Raw genomic sequence first — 19,373 nt, 5'->3', positions numbered from 1 at the left:
AACGTCAACATTTATAAACAAAAACAGGCAAGACAATGTACTGCTAAAGTCCTAATAGGAGTACATGTGATAGAAGAAATATATTTTATATAATTTTATTCTAATTATATTTTGTATTGATTTGAATTTTTATTTAATATATTTTTCATATTTTATTGTAGGAAATAAAGAATTTCAAGTTGAGATGGGTTTGAAGAAAAATAGCTATTTTGAAACTAATTAATATCAATGTTCGGTTGTGTTATACCCGATTTGATTCTGAAGTGTTTGTGTCATATCTTGAGTTCCAGATGTCGGATTTAGACGATCTTACGGTCTACGCGAAACCGATTCGATTCTGAACTGTTTGTGCCATATCTTGAGTTCCGGATGTCGGATTTGGACGATCTTACGGTCCACGCGAAACTCATGAAATTTCTTTAATTCAAAGACAGTCCAAGAGGGAAAATACAACTACAAATTTTGGTATAAAATCCTACTTGGTTTTGGAGTTTATTTGTATATTGATTAGAAAAACATTAAAAATACTTTTATTATGAGACAGAGGACCTGAGATCATGTAGGATTAGTTTTAGGAAGACTTACGGAATAACCATAATTTTTATGGAGGTGACAACTTTGAAGGTTAAAGGTTTTTCTTCTCTGGATTTCTTCTTTATTTTTTTCAGTTTTGTTATGTATTCTAGTTATCTTAGTTGGTTTGTTGTTTAGTTAGTAGTGAATAGTCGTTTCCAGGGCTCAAGAGGAAGCCATGTTTGTAATATAATATTAACATGATTTTCACAGTGATTTGATTGATTGTGGCTAGATCTGATTGATATGTCTTAATATTAATTTGTTTAATCGGCTGATATCGTGAATTGATTTTATGCGAACATGAGTACAATCGAGAAATATATTATTGGAGATACACATACAATTAGCATAATTGAATTTGAGTGCGAGAACATCATTGGATTTCTCTGAGAGTCTTAATACTCGAGAGAGATTAACATTGCTTTAATAACCTGATTAATTGAATTATTATAAATGATTATTTGTGTAAGCATGTTTCTAGAGTGTTGATATATTAGAGAGAATAACAAACTCTAAGTTGTATAAGCATGTTTCTAGAGTGTTGATATATTAGAGAGAATAACAAACTCTAAGTTGTGTGACTACTTTAACCGCTTTAGCTTAGAAGCTAGTCGTTTGTGTAAGTTTGGTAGACCTGATTTCCCTATGTTTTTAAATTATTTGTTAGTGTCTTATTAGTTAGTGTTAATTTAGTTATATTAGTTAGTTAAATGTTTTTATTCATCATTTGCTCTTGAAACAATTGAGTGTGATTGAATAAAAATTGATAAAATGTGTCGCCTTGAGGATACGACCTGTATTTGTCAGTCTACATTATAATAGATATCGTGTGCTTGTGGTTAGTTATTTAACACATCATCCATCATCGTGCATCTAGACGTGCCTGAGTTACCCTCGTTGAGGGTAAGGACTCGTCCACATACGTTAGAAAAGAGCCATGACTATACCTGCACCTATTTCAGAAGTATATACAGTGGAGATTAGTATTATCTCCAATAATTATGGGCAATGTCGTATCTGCGAAGTTGCCTAGTTGGGCCCTGTGACTATGTTACATCAAAAAGATCAAAAGTTGAGAGTAATAAAACAACTCACAATCACCACATTCCGATAGATTTTTTGTCGATGAGCCATCATGTATCTTCGGTCCAACAATGAATCATCTTATCTATAAATTGACAATCACCACACTTCGGTGAATTTCAGTCGATTAGCCACCGTGATGGATTTTTGGTCGAGTAATGAATCTTTTATTTTGGGATTATCAAATTCATCCATCAATAAATTGGTACCAAAAGGAATGGCAGTAAGATTTAATTCTTCAAAAAAATAAAAAATGTCGAGTCATGACAAGGATAGCTTGTACAAAGAAGGAGACTACTATACAATACAAGGAAGAGTATGTCTTAGGGCAAATATAACTTACACACATTCAAACTTTTGTGGACACCGTCCATATCTTATCACACTGTAGTTACAAAGTGGAGTAGGATATTTTGTTGTTCCGCGAAACTGCACAGCAATTTCTTAAGTTGAAAATAGACGTTGACAATTTGCCATTTTGCCGTTAAATTCACGGTCTTGAATCTTTGGCTGATTATGCCAACCTACCATAATATAGTTGAGCTTGTACCCGCGGCTTCATCTGTTACGACTGATTAAATAATATTTTTAAAGAGCACGGTCTAATAACTCAATGGTTAATACTTATTTCCCATCCAGTTTTTATTCGACTCTTGAGGGTCGCGCTCAAGTCGACAAGAACGCCCCAGCTATAACAACAATTGTTATTGTCAAAACTAGACAATAATCTGCTGTCTTGGTCTCCAATTTCCTCAGCCTCTTGGTCTGACAATTCTCATATACTCTGCTCATGGCAGCTTCCACCAGTACTAATCAACATGGCTTCTGCTCAGAATCTTCTAATCGACATTGGAATGTTTTCTTGAGCTTCAGAGGTGAAGACACACGCAAAACCTTCACCGCTCACCTCTACACTGCCTTAAAACAGGCCGGTGTCAAGACATTTATGGATGACTATGGACTACCAAGAGGTGAAGAAATCTCGAAGCAGTTACTCAAGGCAATCCAGGGCGCGGAGATTTCTCTTATTATTTTCTCAGCCAACTATGCATCCTCGCCCTGGTGCCTTAACGAGCTCGTAGAGATCCTGGAGTGTAAGCAAAGAAGGGGACAGTTGGTTTACCCTGTTTTTTATAATGTTAGTCCTGCGGTCGTGCGCCACAGGACTGGGAGTTTTTCGGATGCTTTCGAGAGTCATGAGGAGAGATATGGTTCTGACATTGAGAAGGTGGATAAATGGAAAGCTGCGCTAACTGAGGCTGCAGGTTTGTCCGGCTATGACCTACAAAGTGATGCAGATGGGTGAGTTTTTACAGCATTTTTGAGTTTGTTTTTCTTCTTGTTGGTAGAGGGATCGATAGTTGACTTTTAAGAAAAGGGGTTCTTGTAGATATGTGATTGAATTTGTCTTTTTATGATCCAATGAGTCCTTTTAAGGTCTTGTAAGAGCTGATAACTACATAAATATAACTTGGGGGCGTTTTGAGGGTAGATGAGAATGAGAATCGGGAATGGGAATGAGTATCTCGAGGGGTGTGGAAGGAATGATTTACTCATCAAGTAGGAATGAGTCCCATTCCATACCACACAAAATGGTTAATTAAAACAGTGGGTTGGGTTTGAGGTTCTGATTCTGTTAACCGGACTCATTAACCATGAACGAATCACCCTTAGAATATCCCTTTGGCCTCAAAGCTTTCGCTTTGGAATAGCTTAGAATTGGTAGAATAATATACCTTCAAAAACAAAAATTTAGTATAGCTGTGGAGTACAGATGATTTAGAAATAGATTGCAGATGCCATGTAATTAGAAAGGCTTTCTAACACAATAAACATTCACAGGCCCTGATCTTATAGCCCTTGTGCTGCAATTACAAGGTTCGCGAATATAGGCTTATTAGATCTCTGGTGGGAAATATGATTTCATCCATACTGAAATACGTGATAGCTAGACACAATGTGGCTAGATATCTAAAATGAAATGGAACCTTATAATGTTCTTAGTGTTGTAGAATTAGTTACCTGCCATTAGTCCTACTTGGAGTTGTTCTACCATCAACATGCATTTAAGACACATTTTCCTTCTGATGTACAACCTCAAATCAAAGTTCTGAATCGATACATCGTTGGCAGGTACGAAGCTAGATTTATCCAGATAATTGTAAATAAAGTCCTACTTGAAGTAAATCTAGTAGGTCTGAATGTTGCAAAGGAACCTGTTGGAATAGAATCTCGTGTAGAAGAATTAACACGGCTGTTGAGCAATGACAACAATGATATCCGAAAGATTGGAATATATGGTATGGGTGGCATAGGTAAAACCACCATTGCGAAAGCTCTGTACAACAAAAACTTTCATCAGTTTGAAGGTAGTTGCTTTCTTGCAAATGTTAGAGAAGCTTCAGAGGGACATGATGGTATACCTCACTTACAAGAGCAGCTTCTTTCTGAAATTCTAGTAGTAGATAAAATCAGGGTTGAAAATGAAGATAGAGGGATCAACTTGTTGATGGAGAGATTAAGTTCCAAGAAAGTTCTTATTGTTCTGGATGATTTAAACAACAGAAGGCAATTTGATTATTTAGCAGGACAGTGGAACCAGTTTGCTCTAGGTAGCAGAATCATCGTAACAACACGGGATGCAGGTCTACTAGAACAAATTGAGGTGGATTCAAGGTACAGTGTTGAAGAACTAGACAGAGACGAATCCTTGGAGCTCTTCAGTCGGCATGCTTTCAGAAAACCTGTTCCTTCCGATGATTATATGGAACTTTCTGAAGGCATAATATACCAAGCAGGAGGGCTTCCGTTAGCTCTTGAGGTTTTAGGATCTTATTTGTTTAAAAGATCCATGACAGAATGGAGAAGTTCCTTACATAAATTGCAACAGATTCCTCGAAATGAGATTCAAAAGAAACTTCTAATAAGCTACCATGCTCTTGGTGACGGTAACCTGCAGGATGTCTTCCTTGATATTGCATGTTACTTTATCGGCAATGATAAAGACATGACAATTAGTATATTAAACTCATGTGGCTTCGATTCAGAAAATGGAATCATCATTTTGATCGAGAGATGTTTACTGTCAATAAACGAAAAGAATGAGATCAGGATGCACGATCTACTGCAAGAGATGGGAAGAGATATTACTCGTAATAACTGCCCTAATGAACCTTGGAAACACAGTCGATTGTGGTCATATGAAGATATATGCAATGCCTTAAACAAAAAAAAGGTAACTCGTGAGTATACTCTGGTTTGCTAGTTTCAATCAGATATTTTTCATTAGGTGAAAGAAGAGGCTTGATGCAACACTAATACATACATGATCACCTGCTATTTTTAAGTTCATGATATTCATTGTTATAAAAAAGTTGATAATTATGTTCGCGAATCTAATACTAGGGAAAGAAATGCATCGAATGTATCATACCATATGGAGGGCTTCCAATGCATGCATCATTTGAAACCAGTGCTTTCAGGAAAATGCATAAATTAAGATTGCTTAGCATCAACAAAATGCTTCTCAGTGGAAGTTTCGAGGACATATTTGAAGAGTTAAGGTGGCTTTCTTGGCAAGGCTGTTCTTTGGAGAGTTTACCAATTAATTTCCAACCAACAAACTTGGTTTTCCTAGACTTACGACGGAGCAACTTCAAGACATTGTGGAATGGTCCTAAGGTAAGTTATTACGAATTTTATTATATTTCCAAACAAAAAGAAAAACTAATTATACATTTTCCCCATCTAACAACAAAAAATGCAGTGTCTGCAACAACTGAAGATCCTAAATATCAGTGGCTGCACATTCTTGAAGAAAACCCCAGACTTCAGCAGAACTCCGTGCATTGAGGATCTGAATCTAAGTGGTTGTACTGATATGGATGAGGTTGACCCATCTATCGGACACTTACTTAGACTGGTTAATTTGAATTTGACGGGCTGCATCAAGCTAAAATGTCTGCCAAGCAGCGTATGCAACTTGACAGCTCTGGAACAACTAGATCTTGAAGGTTGCTCAATCCTAGAAGGATTACCGCAGAGACTGGGGAATATGCAATCCTTGAGCATTCTTCGGGCAGGATGCACTGCAATTACAACAGTACCGGGATCCATTGAATGTCTCAGTAAACTGGTTATCTTAAAATTAAATAGATGCAAGAATCTGCGTTATCTTCCCAGCAGCATTTGCAAACTTAGACTGTTGGAAGATTTAATCCTCTGTGGTTATTCAAATTTGGAACAATTGCCTGACGACATAGGCGATATGGAATCTTTAAAAATGCTTTCTGCAGAGTACACTGGAATCACATACTTACCAGAATCAATCGGACGTTTAAGTAAACTAAAAAAATTGTTGTTGCACAGCTGCAACAAACTGAGGCATCTTCCGAGTAGCATTTGCCACCTGAAAGCTGTGGAATGTCTAGGTCTTAATTATTGCTCCAATTTACAAGAACTACCTGAAAAGATCGGGAACATGGAATCCTTGAAGAAGCTTCAGGCAGTAGGCACAGATATCACGACATTACCTGAATCCACTGGACGTCTGAGTAAACTTGTTAAGATTGAATTAAGTAGCTGCAAGAGGCTTGAATATCTTCCAAGGAGCATCTGTAATCTCAGGTCACTAGAATGTCTAGATCTTAGTGGTTGTTCAACTCTTGAAGGATTGCCTGATAATATCGGGGAGATTGAAACTTTGAGGGAGCTTCGAGCATGCAACACCATGTTTATGGAAGTTCCTAAATCTATTGGATGCCTGAAGAACCTTGAAATCCTGGCGTTGCCGTTCCAAGCACAAGGAGTTGATATGAATATGTGTTCTATTTCAAGGAATACTGGATTCATACCGGCCTCAGTTTGGTCTTTGTTTGCACTCACAAACTTAAATCTTAGCAACTGCTATCTGGTTGATCTTCCAGATTCTATCGGGGATTTATCATCATTGCAGCATCTGAATCTGTCCGGAAACCGTTTCAATGTATTAACATCCAGCCTCGGGCAGCTGTCCAATTTAAAAAGTCTTTCAATTATAGGGTGCGAGTTTCTCTGGGCAATTCTGGAACTTCCACCTAACTTGAGTGATTTATATGCGAGTTACTGTGCATCAATTGAAACACTAGTCGTATCCAAGTTGAGTAACTTAAGGTGTTTGTATCTTTCCTATTGTACTAACTTGGTTGACATTGAAGGATTGAACAAACTTGAATCTATAGCGCGAATTGAGATGGCAGGTTGTGAAAATCTATTGTTCACCGCAGATGAAACTCTGTTTCAGGTGCCTATGCTCCTCCTTTCTGCTCTTCTCTTTCCCCATATATGCATATGATTATTATTCGTTTGTTAGTTCTTATGCAATGTGTGTATGTAACAGATATACTGCAGTATCGGGGGGAGGATTGACATATATCTTCCAATGATGGACATTCCGCGATGGTTCTGGTATCAAGAACCAGAGAATTCTGGATTCTCTTTCACCATGCCAGCAACTGTTCCCACAAGTTTCATAGGGATTATTCTCTGGTTTAATATTAGCTGTCGGACTCCCACTCCTTATCTATCAGATTTTTGGGCTCAAGTTATAGCTGGTACTTCTTTTCGTAATTCATGGTCTTGTCGGACTTCATTATGGAAGGAAGTATCACAGTCGTGGGTAAGCTTCATACCGCAGAAACAATTCCCTCTGTATGCCAATGAAAGAGTTTCAGTAAGGGTAAAAAGTGGTCCGCTTGAGAGTATTGGAGCTCATTTGGTATATATTTGAATTTTGAAGTGTACCATCCGGGCTATTCTCGATCTTTTGCAAGGTTCTAGTGGTACTTAAGAAGCTGAACTACAGAAATTCTGAACTCAAGTCATGAAGTTATCCATTATAGTATGCGAGGACTAAAATTCGAGAAGAACCTTAAGAGTTGGCAGCTTCTTGGTACATAACATACCACTCAATAAGCTACTTACCAGATCTTCTGATATTTTTTATTTCCTCTGCACATGTATCTTTTGTATATGAGAAATGATAGTGTACTATGAATAAGATCATAGTTCTGCTATAAAACACAGGGCCAACTAAAAAAATAAAACCACTACTGAAATTTCTTGCTAACTCTCATGCCTTGTTCTGTTTTTCATTTGCAGTTTCCTTCTCCTTTCTAGCAATTTCTTTTGCATTAGCAGCAGCTTCGGCAACATCTTTTCTCAAAGCAGTCTCCGTGATGACATTCTTCCCGTGTGCTGGAAAAGGCAGACGCTATAGATGTTCCACCTATGATCGTCTCCGTGATAATCTAATTAAATATTTTGATCTTCCTATACAAAAAGAGAGTTATTCATCACAGGAAAGGAGGACTGATCTGCAGGTGAGGATAATTCTGATGATAACACTGATTATTGTGATTCTTATTCTCTCTGAGCATTTCTGGAAGTCTTAAGAAGCAACTAAAGTTGTGTTCGATTGGAGTGAATAAATTTGGAAGGAGTAAAATGAAATTTGAACTTATTAGGAACAAATATTTATAAATTTCATTTCTTCTTTCATCATTCCATTCCATGCATGCTCTATTTCCTCATATACTCAATTTTTTTTAAATTTCGTGATAACAATTCTGCAGTTACTTTGTATACATATGTTATCTCATTTCATTCCATTCTTCCTAACCAAACACAACACAAATATTTAATTATTTAATATCATATTACATACACTTTTATATTCGTTGCATATTCTCCAAACTTCGTTTAAAACTTAATTTATCCATCAAATTTTAAAATATAACTTAAACACGCGTTTAACCTCTGTCGATTCATACTCAGTAAAATCCCCCCTATGCAACCTTAATGTTTTCACGGGGTGTATAATTTAAAAAGTATTATTATCTTATCTTATTAGTTCTGACTTCAAAGGTTGATGCATCAAACGAAAAATTACTCAACATTCATCATAAGCAACATTGCTTCGCAAGACTTGTTTTGTCAATATGGAGTGGATAATTCTCACTTATTGATGTCTGATAAAATATTATATATATTTCTATTATAATTAAAATCTTGATCAAATGAAAGATCGACTACATTTGTTATGTTATAAATAATTTTAGTTAAGATTTTTCAAATTAGCAATATCTCACATATAGTAAAATCAAGAGTTAAACAACACAGAATTTTTGGATAAACATCCCGCAGCTAGGATTATATTGTACCTTTACAATGCATACACAATGCATACGACGCTTTTTAACCGTTGCACGGGGAAAATGACATGTACAATGATTTTTAAACGCTGAACGAGACCAGTTCAACGGTTAAAAAGCAACATACGTATTAAAATAATGCTACTATAATCCTGATCGTTGTATAACTCGTCCACAACCATTAATGATTGTGGACCGCGACCCAATTATTATATCCTTTATTTATGAAAAGAATGAATCTTTTTATCGATATAGTCAATATGATATTTAATAATTACATAGTCAGTAGTCTGGCCCAAGTCGGAAATGGATCCAACCGATCATCCGCAAGACTGGTTTGGTCCAATATACCCTGCCTCACGGTTCCAACTCTCAGTGTCTTCCCATTCGTACCAATGGAACACAGAATCTAATTCTAGTAAGGCTTCCTTTTCCAACCCACTGGTGTAGAAGGGGAAATTCATATCTTCAATCGTCGGAAAAGCCGAGTCTCTGACTATCATTCCATCTCGATCAAAAGCAAGCAGTCTTCTCCTATCTCCAACATCGTAAATCTCTTCTTGTCTAAAGTATCGTTTATCAAAGGCAGCAGGTATAATATCAGAAGCATAGCGGAAGCCTTTTGGCAGAGGATACACAAACCAGGCCGGCGGGTCTACAACATCATCAGTGTCAGATACATAGATGTGGATTACTTCAAATTCACCATCTGTACTCTTCATAGAGAGATACCTTTCTTTCAACATGTTTAGGAACTCATCTTCAAATAGACCAAATAAAAGCATAATCCTCTTGCCAGCAAGTTGAGAGAGCGAAACCTATTAAAGTGGAATTGATAAGTTGACATGTACTGAAAAATTGGACAACAATGCACCATATAACTGTAACAGGTGCCGTTAAAGAACAAAAAATTATGATTTATTAACCAGTTTCAATCTTCTTTAATAGGCGCCATGGAAGTGGCTTTAGGAACTAGAATAAGAGAAGATAGAATTTCTACCAAACTCTTTGAATAATGCATCAAGACGTCAAGAGAACATACCTTGGATCCGTCATTTCTAGTCAAGACCTTGTTCGTCTCCAAAATCATCTCTAACTTCAATTTCTTTATTCTTTCGGTCTCTAACTCAAGAGCTTTTTCACGCGTGAAGGGGTATCCTGGAACTCTATAGTTCAACAAAATGTCGGCTCCACATGGTTCACAAAATTCTCCATGAGGTCCGACAATTACAAGCTTGGAGATCTCCTCATCATCACCATAAATATAATCCTCAGGAAACTTGTAAATTATTTTCAACTTCTTCAGGATAGGGTCTTTATAGGGGAGAGCTAACCAAGGCATAGTTCCAAAAGTTCTCCAGAATGAATCTTCATTTCTAAATCCAATAGTAATGGGTGTGTCACAAAGGTAAAGAAGCACAACCTCAAATTTAACTTCTTTTTCAGCCAACTCTTCATATACATTCCTAAGTTCTTCTGTAAGCATATCAGTTTCAGTTACGTTGCCTGCGTGGAAGTATAGAGCTACCACCTTATCTTCAAGTGTATGAATAGGTACCTAACAATAAATGTAACAGTAGGAAGTGTAAAGGAAAATATTATTATCCAAACTCAACTGGATGTACAAATGAAAAAGAAATTAATTGACTACAACAAGGTACTCGTGGATATGCCCTTATCACCAATTGTTATAAAGTGTGCATGGTATACCTTGTCCCCGTTATTCGAAATGACATAGTCTCGTTCAGGGGAAGACAGAAGTTTTTCTACTGTGGGTTCTGCAGCGATTGCTTTGCATTCAGATTCCAGGGATTTGAGCCTCTCATTGCTGAAAGGATATCCTAGACTTCCATATCGTTTAAAATCAGAAATGACAATTGTCTGCAAAACGACCCCTGTTGAATCAATTACAAACAGGCTACCGTTCTTATCCCTAAAACCAAATCTTTTCTGCAGACGTTCCCTGGATGTTCTATCAGACAATGGAATGGCAGTCCAGGGCATGCAAGAAAATACCTCTTCAAAATCATTCTCAAGGTCTGTTTTAGGTAAAGGATCAAATAACATTTCTTCTTCAAAGCTAGTGTCATCATCATCAACAGCCACAAAAACGATCTCGAAACCTTTGTTAGGTGGTAGAAAGTTGTATACATCCTTTAATCTTTCTGTGATCAGCCCCACCCGCTCAGCAGAATTATTATCAACAAGTGGCAGTAACACAAAATATATAACGATAACCTTGTCAGCAAACTGCTCAGCCTTCACCTACAGAGTATATACTTGTTATAAGTTGATAAGCTGAAAACATATGTTTATAGCTGTTACATAGGTGGATCTCATTCTAGCTTCCAGGTACAATTTCAAAAGCCAGTCAGACACAACACAAGTCATGCATTTTAAAGAAGTATATTTTGGAGCTAAAGTGATGTAGGATATATATATATATAAAAAAAATATAATTTATCAATAGGCTTTGTGGATATTTCACAATGGCGCTTGAGTTGTCATCCAAACTGTTCTAGATTTCATATTATCGCCATGCAAAATAAAAGACGAGATATTAGATTTCGGCTTGTTTGTGCAAGTAGCTTATAATTGTTTTTATTTGGTACAGTGCTTATTGCATAAATGATAAAACTAACTAACAATTTGATATTTGAATAAGTCCACGGAATGACCGCATCCCTCTCCTTGCACAAGAATTGATTTGCCCCTCAAACTAAGCAATGAAGGAATATCACAAAACCTCTCACATAACTAAATTGGTCAAAATTGAACTTGGAACCAGGGATGGACCCCGAGATGGGCCTAGACGGGGTCTAGTAGGGTCGGGGCGGGGCCTAGTGGGACCATGGTGGGGCCAAGTTTTGGCTCTTAATGCTGTCTGGAGCTAGTCCAGGGCCTGTGAGGAGTCATGGCAAGGCCCTAGCCGGCCCCGAGTGGATTGAGTGAGGGCGAGGGTGTGCCCTAGGTGGGTGATGACATATAGGGGGTGGGTGATGTCATTTAGGGATAGTTTCTCTTGGTTTGTATTTAGTTTTTATTTTAGTGGTTTGTATTTGAGCACTCCATAGCATACCCTCTTATATGGAGTTACATAGCACACCATTATAAATATATACATAATATATATTTTATTATATTTTTTATGGAATATAATTACAAAATTTGATTATTAAACAAAAAACGAAGTTATACAATTTTTTTATTCCAGAAATCATCTAAAATTATGCAATATCTCAACATGATTCTATAACAGAATAATCATCATCCAGAATTATTCTGTTGTAGAATCAGTTTTGAAAATATACTTTTTTCATCAAATTTTAAGTGTTAAATTACTTAAAACATTTATATGTCATAGTATTCTATATTAGAATCACGTTTTATATGTATTCTATGATAGAATTTATAATAAAATAGATGATTTACAATGGTGTACTATGTAACTTCATATAAGGAGTCCCTCCATGGAATGTTGGCCTATATATATATATGTATGTATGTGTGAATATAAAATCATGCACACGTACCTGGTCCCCATTGAATTTGATTAGATAGTCCCTGTTTTTGGTAAACAAAAGCTCATGTAGATTAACAATATCTCCGCTACTGACACTTGTAAGCTCTTTCTGATTAATATTCTGTTTCTTCATCTCTATTGAGAGATTGGTAAAATTCCTTACCGCTATATCAAAATCAGATTCTTTTTTTGTTTTTTTCTCCAATTTGTAGTATGTACTTCTATGGTCCTCTGTCAGATCAAGTTCAAAAATTTGATGAGTTTTGACATACATAAAATGATATTACAAGAAATAAATTGTAATCATCCGGAAATATATTTTAATTTGTTTTTAACTTTTCAGTGAACCATTTCAGAGTCTTTTAATTAGAATCTATATACTATTTAAGACGACACCATATGTTTTGGTTGGTCAGTATTTGGATCAGTTTATTGGTCTTTTAATTTTATAACATGTTTTGACGCCACCTGCCGCACCCCCTGCCGCACCGCTGCGCACCCCCGCAAGGTGCGCGCACCCCCCTGTGATTTTTCAGTAGTTTGTCGTATCCCTGCTTCACAGCTAAGACATATCTCCATCTCGGTAAAATATATTTCTTGGGTCTTTTTATTTGTAATTTTTTTTCACGGGCTTAATTATTAAAAACTTATTTAGCATGTAAAATAAATGTATTTTCACAAACAAATTAATATTAGAACATGCACAATTAAAAAAATCATATTACAAGTCACTCGTGCATCCCATGGAATATAAGTTAGTTTTATACAAGAGATATAAAACAATACTTCTGCAAATTAATACACATATATTGGCCAACATTCCATTAAGGTCCTTCTTATATGTACTTACGTAGTACACCATTATAAACCATTAATATTATTATAAATTTTATTACACAATACAGTTAAAATGTGATTCTAATATAGAATATTACAGCATATATATTATAAATAATTTAACACCTAAAGTTTGAACAAAAAAGTTGATTTTCAAAACCAGTTCTATAGCAGAATAATTCTGGATAACTATTATTCTGTTGTAAGATCATGTTGGAATTTTGCACAATTTTCAATGATTTTTGGAATAAAAAATTGTATTTTTTTTAAATTCAATGATTAAAATTTGTATTCATATTCAATGAAAAATATAATAAATATATGTAGTATGAATATACTTATAGTGGTATACCACAAAACTCTGTATAAGAGGGTATGCTATAAAGTGCTACCCCACATATATTAATACATCTATAATTCTACATTTTTCACCACGGCGATACCTTGACAATTACCCCTAGTTTATATTAGCATTTGTTTAACCTTGTAACCTTCATACCTCAGGTCTAGCAATCCCATTATATATATAAGTAAAAAATTTATTCTATATAGTTTCAGTAAAACAAATATGTCGTATGTTAATCATTAATTAAGTTAAAAAACTATTCATTGTACTCGACATAGATAAGTCATGTTTGTTTGGAGGGATTATAATCCCCCAATTATTACCTTGTTTATCTCAATTGTCAAGGATAATAATCTCATGAATTCATATCCTAATCAATTGGTTTAGTTCGTTTCCATGGGATTGGAATTGAATTAAAAAAAAAGTGATGGAAATAAAATCCCATGAGATGATAATCCTTTAAATTTAAAGAAAACAATGTAGTTATCCTAGGATTATAATCATTTCAAACAAACATGGTCATAAAGCTATTGTATAATAGTGAAGTAGTTATCATATAGATTATTGTAACATAAGAGCAAGTCCAACAAATGTCTTATTTGGTGTCCTAAATCAAAATTTAGGGTTATTGACAAAAATAAAAGCTCCACCGGTGTCCTAAAAATGCCTTAAATTGCTAGGACATCTTTCATCTGCCTTAATTACACAAGCCTCATTTTAGTTTTAAAAATTGAATATAATACCCTCTCTTTCCACACTTCATTTGCTCTTGCAATTCTAATATATTAGTATTTTAATAATAGAGCTTGTGGATAAGGATTCTTCTTGGACTTGCTCTAAAGAACCAAATTTGTTGTGCCTAGTTCAATTACAACAAATAATACATTCGTGTTATTACTTAAGCATTCACGCAATATTATACTAGATTAGATTAACGCCGGGAAATAAAGGAAAAGGCCCCATATACCACAATTTTCACAAGTAATGCCCAAAATACTAGAGTTGGAAGGAATCAAATTTCAAGAATCAAAGTGGATCATATTATGCAGTTGGAAGGAAAAGCCCTGATAACCGAATACGATGCATATACATACAATATAATTGAAGAGTTAACAGAAATTTGGTAACCTGTAAAACCGTCAAGTTGGGTGTCCTGCAGCAGAGGGATAGATCTGTTGGCGACATCATATATTGCTGGTGATGATATACACCTGTGTAGTATATAATTTATATGCTCTCGCTCTCGCATCACTAATCTTCCAACTCTCTTGAGCATCCTCATGTTTACTGTGTATCCAAACCCCTAATTGCTAAATTCAGTACATCGCTTGGTACCTTATAATACCGATAGATCCACTGCTTTTTGATTCCTATGTACTTTATAAGTTTATAAGTTGTACTTGCGTCAGGTTTCTAGATACGGTACTACCCTTTTTACTTTTCATTGTTTTCAATAATTAAATTATCCAATTTTGTATTATAATAAAAAATAAATTTATAATTTTTAAAAATTGAAAATCTATTTTAAAAAAGATTAAATATATTTTCTAACTATATAATTTATAACTTTTTTAATTATAGAATATGTGTAATTATTGCTCAAAATTTAGTAAATTTTAATAAGTCAAATTAAAACAAAACTATCATTCCGAGATGAATGGAGTATATAATAAATAATTAAATGTTTACTTCTAATAACTTTAACTTCAGACATGTATAAGAATCTAAATACACATATCCAAGATCGTCATTGTCCAAATTTATACCTAAAAGCTTGCTGTTTGGCTTCAAATTTTTACGACGATTTTATATTCAAGGGATCTATTAGACACACAATTATAAAAAAATTATGAGTTTAGTGCATTATGTGTACTCGCACTTTGTGCGTGACATCACTTGCAATATCAACTTTTAATAGGTATCATTTGCAATACTGAAATTTTGATTTTTTTTACAAAATGTGTCTCTCCGGCAATTTTTACTAACACAGTTAATATTTATATAAGGACATTGCCGTCAATTCTCCATTTCAATAGTTATATTGACTTAAATTAACTTAAATCACCGTTATCTCTTTACACCGTATCATCAAACACATGGTGTGCAAACTTCTTACAACCTCTAAACCCAAACTTATTTTTATCTACCTCTAAATCCCTAAATAAATGCAATGACTCCAGAATCAGGCAAACAAATTCACAACCACCTCCCATCCTGACCTGCTCTAATTTCATCAAGCAGTCGGTCTTGCAAATGCAAAAATCCTGCAACTAAATTTGTAGGGTGTCATATTAATCCAGCAGTGACTTTTGGGTTGTTTTTGGCAAGAAAAGTAACACTGATGCGAGCTTTGGGCTACATGGTGGCACAGTGTTTGGGAGCAATTTGTATAATGGGGTTAGCTAATGCTTTCATGAAGCAATTATAATAGGAATGGGGTGGAACCGACTCTATTGCAGATGGTTACTCCAAAGGCACGGCCTTGGGGGCTGAAATCATAGACACCTTTGTTCTTGTATATAACTTCTTCTCGGTTATTCGATCCAAAAGAAATGCATGAGATTTCACATTCATGTAAGTGGTTCATCTTTGATTCCATATCCTTTACATCCTCATATTGGGTCGCTACCTACTAATCACGAACGACATTCAGACAAAGAGAGTCAACGCATTAATCAGGCCTAAAAAAAAAAAAAGCTTATGTTATGTTGATTTATGTGCATCGGATAATCAGGCTCTAGTTTGATTTAGAAAGTAGGTTTCTTAAGTCTTAAACTGGGTTTTGAATTTGGGATAAACATAAATATCTGAAAAAGACATGAAAGTCTTTCAAGAAATTAACACCGTTAGTTAAAATTGACGGAGAGCCACGCTTTGTAAAAAAAAATTGAAACTTGAATATTGCAACTAATACTTATTAAAAATTAATATTGCAAGTGGTGTCACGCACAAAGTGCAGGTACACATAATACATTTTACTCAAAAATTATTGTTATATGTTGGCCTAATTATACTTGCAATCTTAAAAGTCATTTCAATGAGCATAACAAACACTTGCACACTACAAGTGCTATTTGAAAATCGTTGAATGGTACCAATTGCGGTACAAGAGACTGACACTTTAAGCACCTTCCCATATTGAGCAAAGTATTCCGCTCCTTGTAGGAGCTGCATAAAATGATATATATACAGGCAAAATTGTAAAAATCGGAACTCGGTCCAACTCGGTTTGGTTCCGGAAAAATGAGGACTCGGAACTCGGGGGAGTATTCAGAATGAGTTATCGGATAATTAATCGGGTATTTTTTTAATTAATTTTTTCTCTCATATATAGTTATATGCTGATTAATAATAAAACTATTTAATAATATTAATATTTTAATAACACACCTGGAATAATGAAGTTCAAATAAAAGTTACTTGTTTGATAGTTTTTGACATAATAATCATTCGCAAGTTCTAATGATAAAACACATATATTGTCTAATTAATGTCAATACTTTGCAAAAAAAAAAAAAAAGAACAAAACATATATAAATTTACGATTAGTCTCTTTTGAAATAATTTTCAAATAAAACAATAAAAAAAATTGATAAGTCAAACTCGGATTTGACCTCGAGTACTCGGAGTCAAACCGAGTTTTGACCGATTTTTTAATAAATCGGTTTTGAACCGACTCGGAACTCGGATCGGATGAGGGGTAAAAAACAAGTACTCGGAATGAGTACTCGACAGACTCGACGATTTTTAGAACACTGTATACAGGTGATAAAAAACCGTGCAGAAAAAAGTAAGGAAAAACGGATATTTACACATGTCTTCGTCTACCAAAGTAAGAGGTAACCCCACAATGTAGACAAAATTCTCACTCGAACACTAATTAGATTCTTTCTACCACCAACTTTGACTTCACTTTCTTCTCCACATTCAACTTAGACAACAACCTATCCATGAGAAATATTATATGTCATCATAACAACTATGTCAACAAAATATCTGCAGACATCAACATAAGCTATATGCATAGATGAAAACCTTTCACACTGAGCTGCCTTGACCAAAAATTTTCCATGTTTAACTTATGCAAAAAGCTTAATTGTAGCATATCTAGCGATTACACTTTAAACTTTCCACTACTTCTGTTAGATGCTTTTTTAATATCATTTTAGTGCTTTCAACAATCAGCGTAGTCAAAAAAGAATCATGGGAGTTGTAGTATCACTGTCACAATTCAGCCACTTAACTGGGATTCTGATAAACTGTATTTAGAACCATGTCCTGTTAGATTCTTTACTAACCCTAACAAGTGCTTCAGTTGTGAGTCTGCAACACAAATATAGATAGAAAGATAAAAACTTAACACTAATTCCAATATCTGTCCTCCACTGAAAACTTGACGAAACGCAAATGTTCCTCAATAGACCAAACAAAAATGTACAATTAGCAGAATCTAAAGATTTTAAGGAGTAGTACGTTTCTTACTGGATTTTTCTTATATAGTCATGCAAGTCAAATTTCAAATCTTTTAATTATTTTTTTACATGACTAAAATTAATATATCTTAACATCCATACGGTTGGATCTTTGTAAAAATCATTTTAATAATTTATTTTGTTAATCAGGAATGAATCTTATTTAAAGGAGTAGTACTGCTTACAAGATTTTTCTTATAAAGTCATGCAGGGTAAATTTCAATTTTTTAAATTATTTTTTTACATGACAAAAATAAATATATCTTAACATCTGTATGGTTGGATCGTTGAAAAAATTATTTAAAAAATTTATTTTGTTAATTAAGAATAAATCTCATTTTAAGAGGTATTACTTCTTACTGGATTTTTCTTATAAAGTCATGCAAGTCAAATTTCAAATCTTTAAAGAATTTTTTCACGTGAATAAAATCAATATATCTTTGCATCCGTATGGTTGGATTGTTGATAAAATTATTTAAAAAAAATATTTTATTAATTAGGAATGAATCTCATTTTAAGGAGTAGTACTTCTTATTAAATATTTCTTACAAAGTCATGCAAGTTAAATTTTAAAAAAAATCGAACGACTAAGATAAATATAATTCTATTTATATTTTAAATTTAACATAAAATTTAATTTTAAGTAAATTAAATTTTAACATGTAATGAAAGCTATTAGGTCTGGGAAGGATAAATTTGACCGCTGACAGTCAAATTCATAAATCTGACCGAAATTAGTCAATTATTATTCAAAAAAATTCACCACTGTAAGCGAGAATTTTTTCCGCCCAAAGTAAAAAAACCTACCCTCTTCCGGAAGGGTAGGTTTTTGATCTCCTAAATCATAGATATAAAAACAATCAATTAAAAGCCTATGTTTCACATTTTAAATTCCTAAAGTGAAAAGTGATTACCATGACGACTTCTTTGACATTCTGCTGAGGTTCGCTGACGTAGATGCTTTCTAGCTTAGATTCACTTCTTCTTTTTTCAGAGTCCCTCCTTTTTTGTTCATCTGTTAGGTACTTGGATAGATCGTTGTACCTTGCCGTGGCCAGGCAGTGGATATTGAAATTTAAGTACCCAGGTAAGATCTGGATTCTTAGAATTAGTCGTCTATCTACAAGTGTAAATCGTTTCTAAGAGCGCAATAATAATAATTAATTAAGAATGTTGGAGGTTTTATTGTTGTCATACTTATATGGTATAGTGTTTACCTTCCTCAGGGATTGGTCTTCTCGGTGGTCTGCATACATTTTGTGAACCTCTGAGAACTGCTGCTACACTGGGAGTGCTTGGATCAGTGATATTCCTGGCCAAGAGTACCCCTGAGAGTATATGACAGT

The 19,373-nt window shown here is 34.6% G+C and overlaps 2 protein-coding genes across 5 annotated transcripts; one reads left to right on the top strand and one right to left on the bottom strand.

Annotated features, from left to right (window-relative positions):
* The first annotated feature begins 2,182 nt into the window (after positions 1–2,182).
* Positions 2,183–8,202, top strand: LOC108202915 (disease resistance protein RPV1). 2 transcript variants are annotated; one of them, XR_001803254.2, is made up of 6 exons: positions 2,183–2,961; positions 3,793–4,894; positions 5,065–5,340; positions 5,426–6,940; positions 7,037–7,588; positions 7,798–8,202. XR_001803254.2 is itself a non-coding variant. In XM_017371525.2 (5 exons), the coding sequence occupies exons 1-5, from the start codon at positions 2,450–2,452 to the stop codon at positions 7,424–7,426; spliced, it is 3,795 nt and encodes a 1,264-aa protein (XP_017227014.1). In that variant the 5' UTR covers positions 2,183–2,449; the 3' UTR covers positions 7,427–7,765. The 2 variants fall into 2 exon arrangements, 1 of the variants encoding a protein (XP_017227014.1); XM_017371525.2 differs by lacking the exon at positions 7,798–8,202 and having other exon boundaries at positions 7,037–7,765.
* An 806-nt stretch (positions 8,203–9,008) lies between these two features.
* On the bottom strand, positions 9,009–14,938 carry LOC108201643 (probable nucleoredoxin 1). Of its 3 annotated transcripts, XM_064084137.1 has the most exons (6): positions 14,684–14,938; positions 12,383–12,603; positions 10,560–11,114; positions 9,892–10,407; positions 9,582–9,667; positions 9,303–9,504 (listed from the first exon to the last, which is right to left on the bottom strand). In XM_064084137.1, the coding sequence occupies exons 1-6, from the start codon at positions 14,835–14,837 to the stop codon at positions 9,450–9,452; spliced, it is 1,587 nt and encodes a 528-aa protein (XP_063940207.1). In that variant the 5' UTR covers positions 14,838–14,938; the 3' UTR covers positions 9,303–9,449. The 3 variants fall into 3 exon arrangements, with proteins under 3 accessions (XP_017225417.2, XP_063940206.1, XP_063940207.1); XM_017369928.2 differs by having other exon boundaries at positions 9,009–9,667; positions 14,684–14,935; XM_064084136.1 differs by lacking the exon at positions 12,383–12,603 and having other exon boundaries at positions 9,009–9,667; positions 14,684–14,903.
* Positions 14,939–19,373: the final 4,435 nt, after the last annotated feature.

This window comes from Daucus carota, chromosome 9 (assembly GCF_001625215.2).
Source record: "Daucus carota subsp. sativus chromosome 9, DH1 v3.0, whole genome shotgun sequence".
Classification (NCBI taxonomy): Eukaryota; Viridiplantae; Streptophyta; class Magnoliopsida; order Apiales; family Apiaceae; genus Daucus; species Daucus carota.
This window is presented reverse-complemented; position numbering and strand designations above follow the sequence as displayed.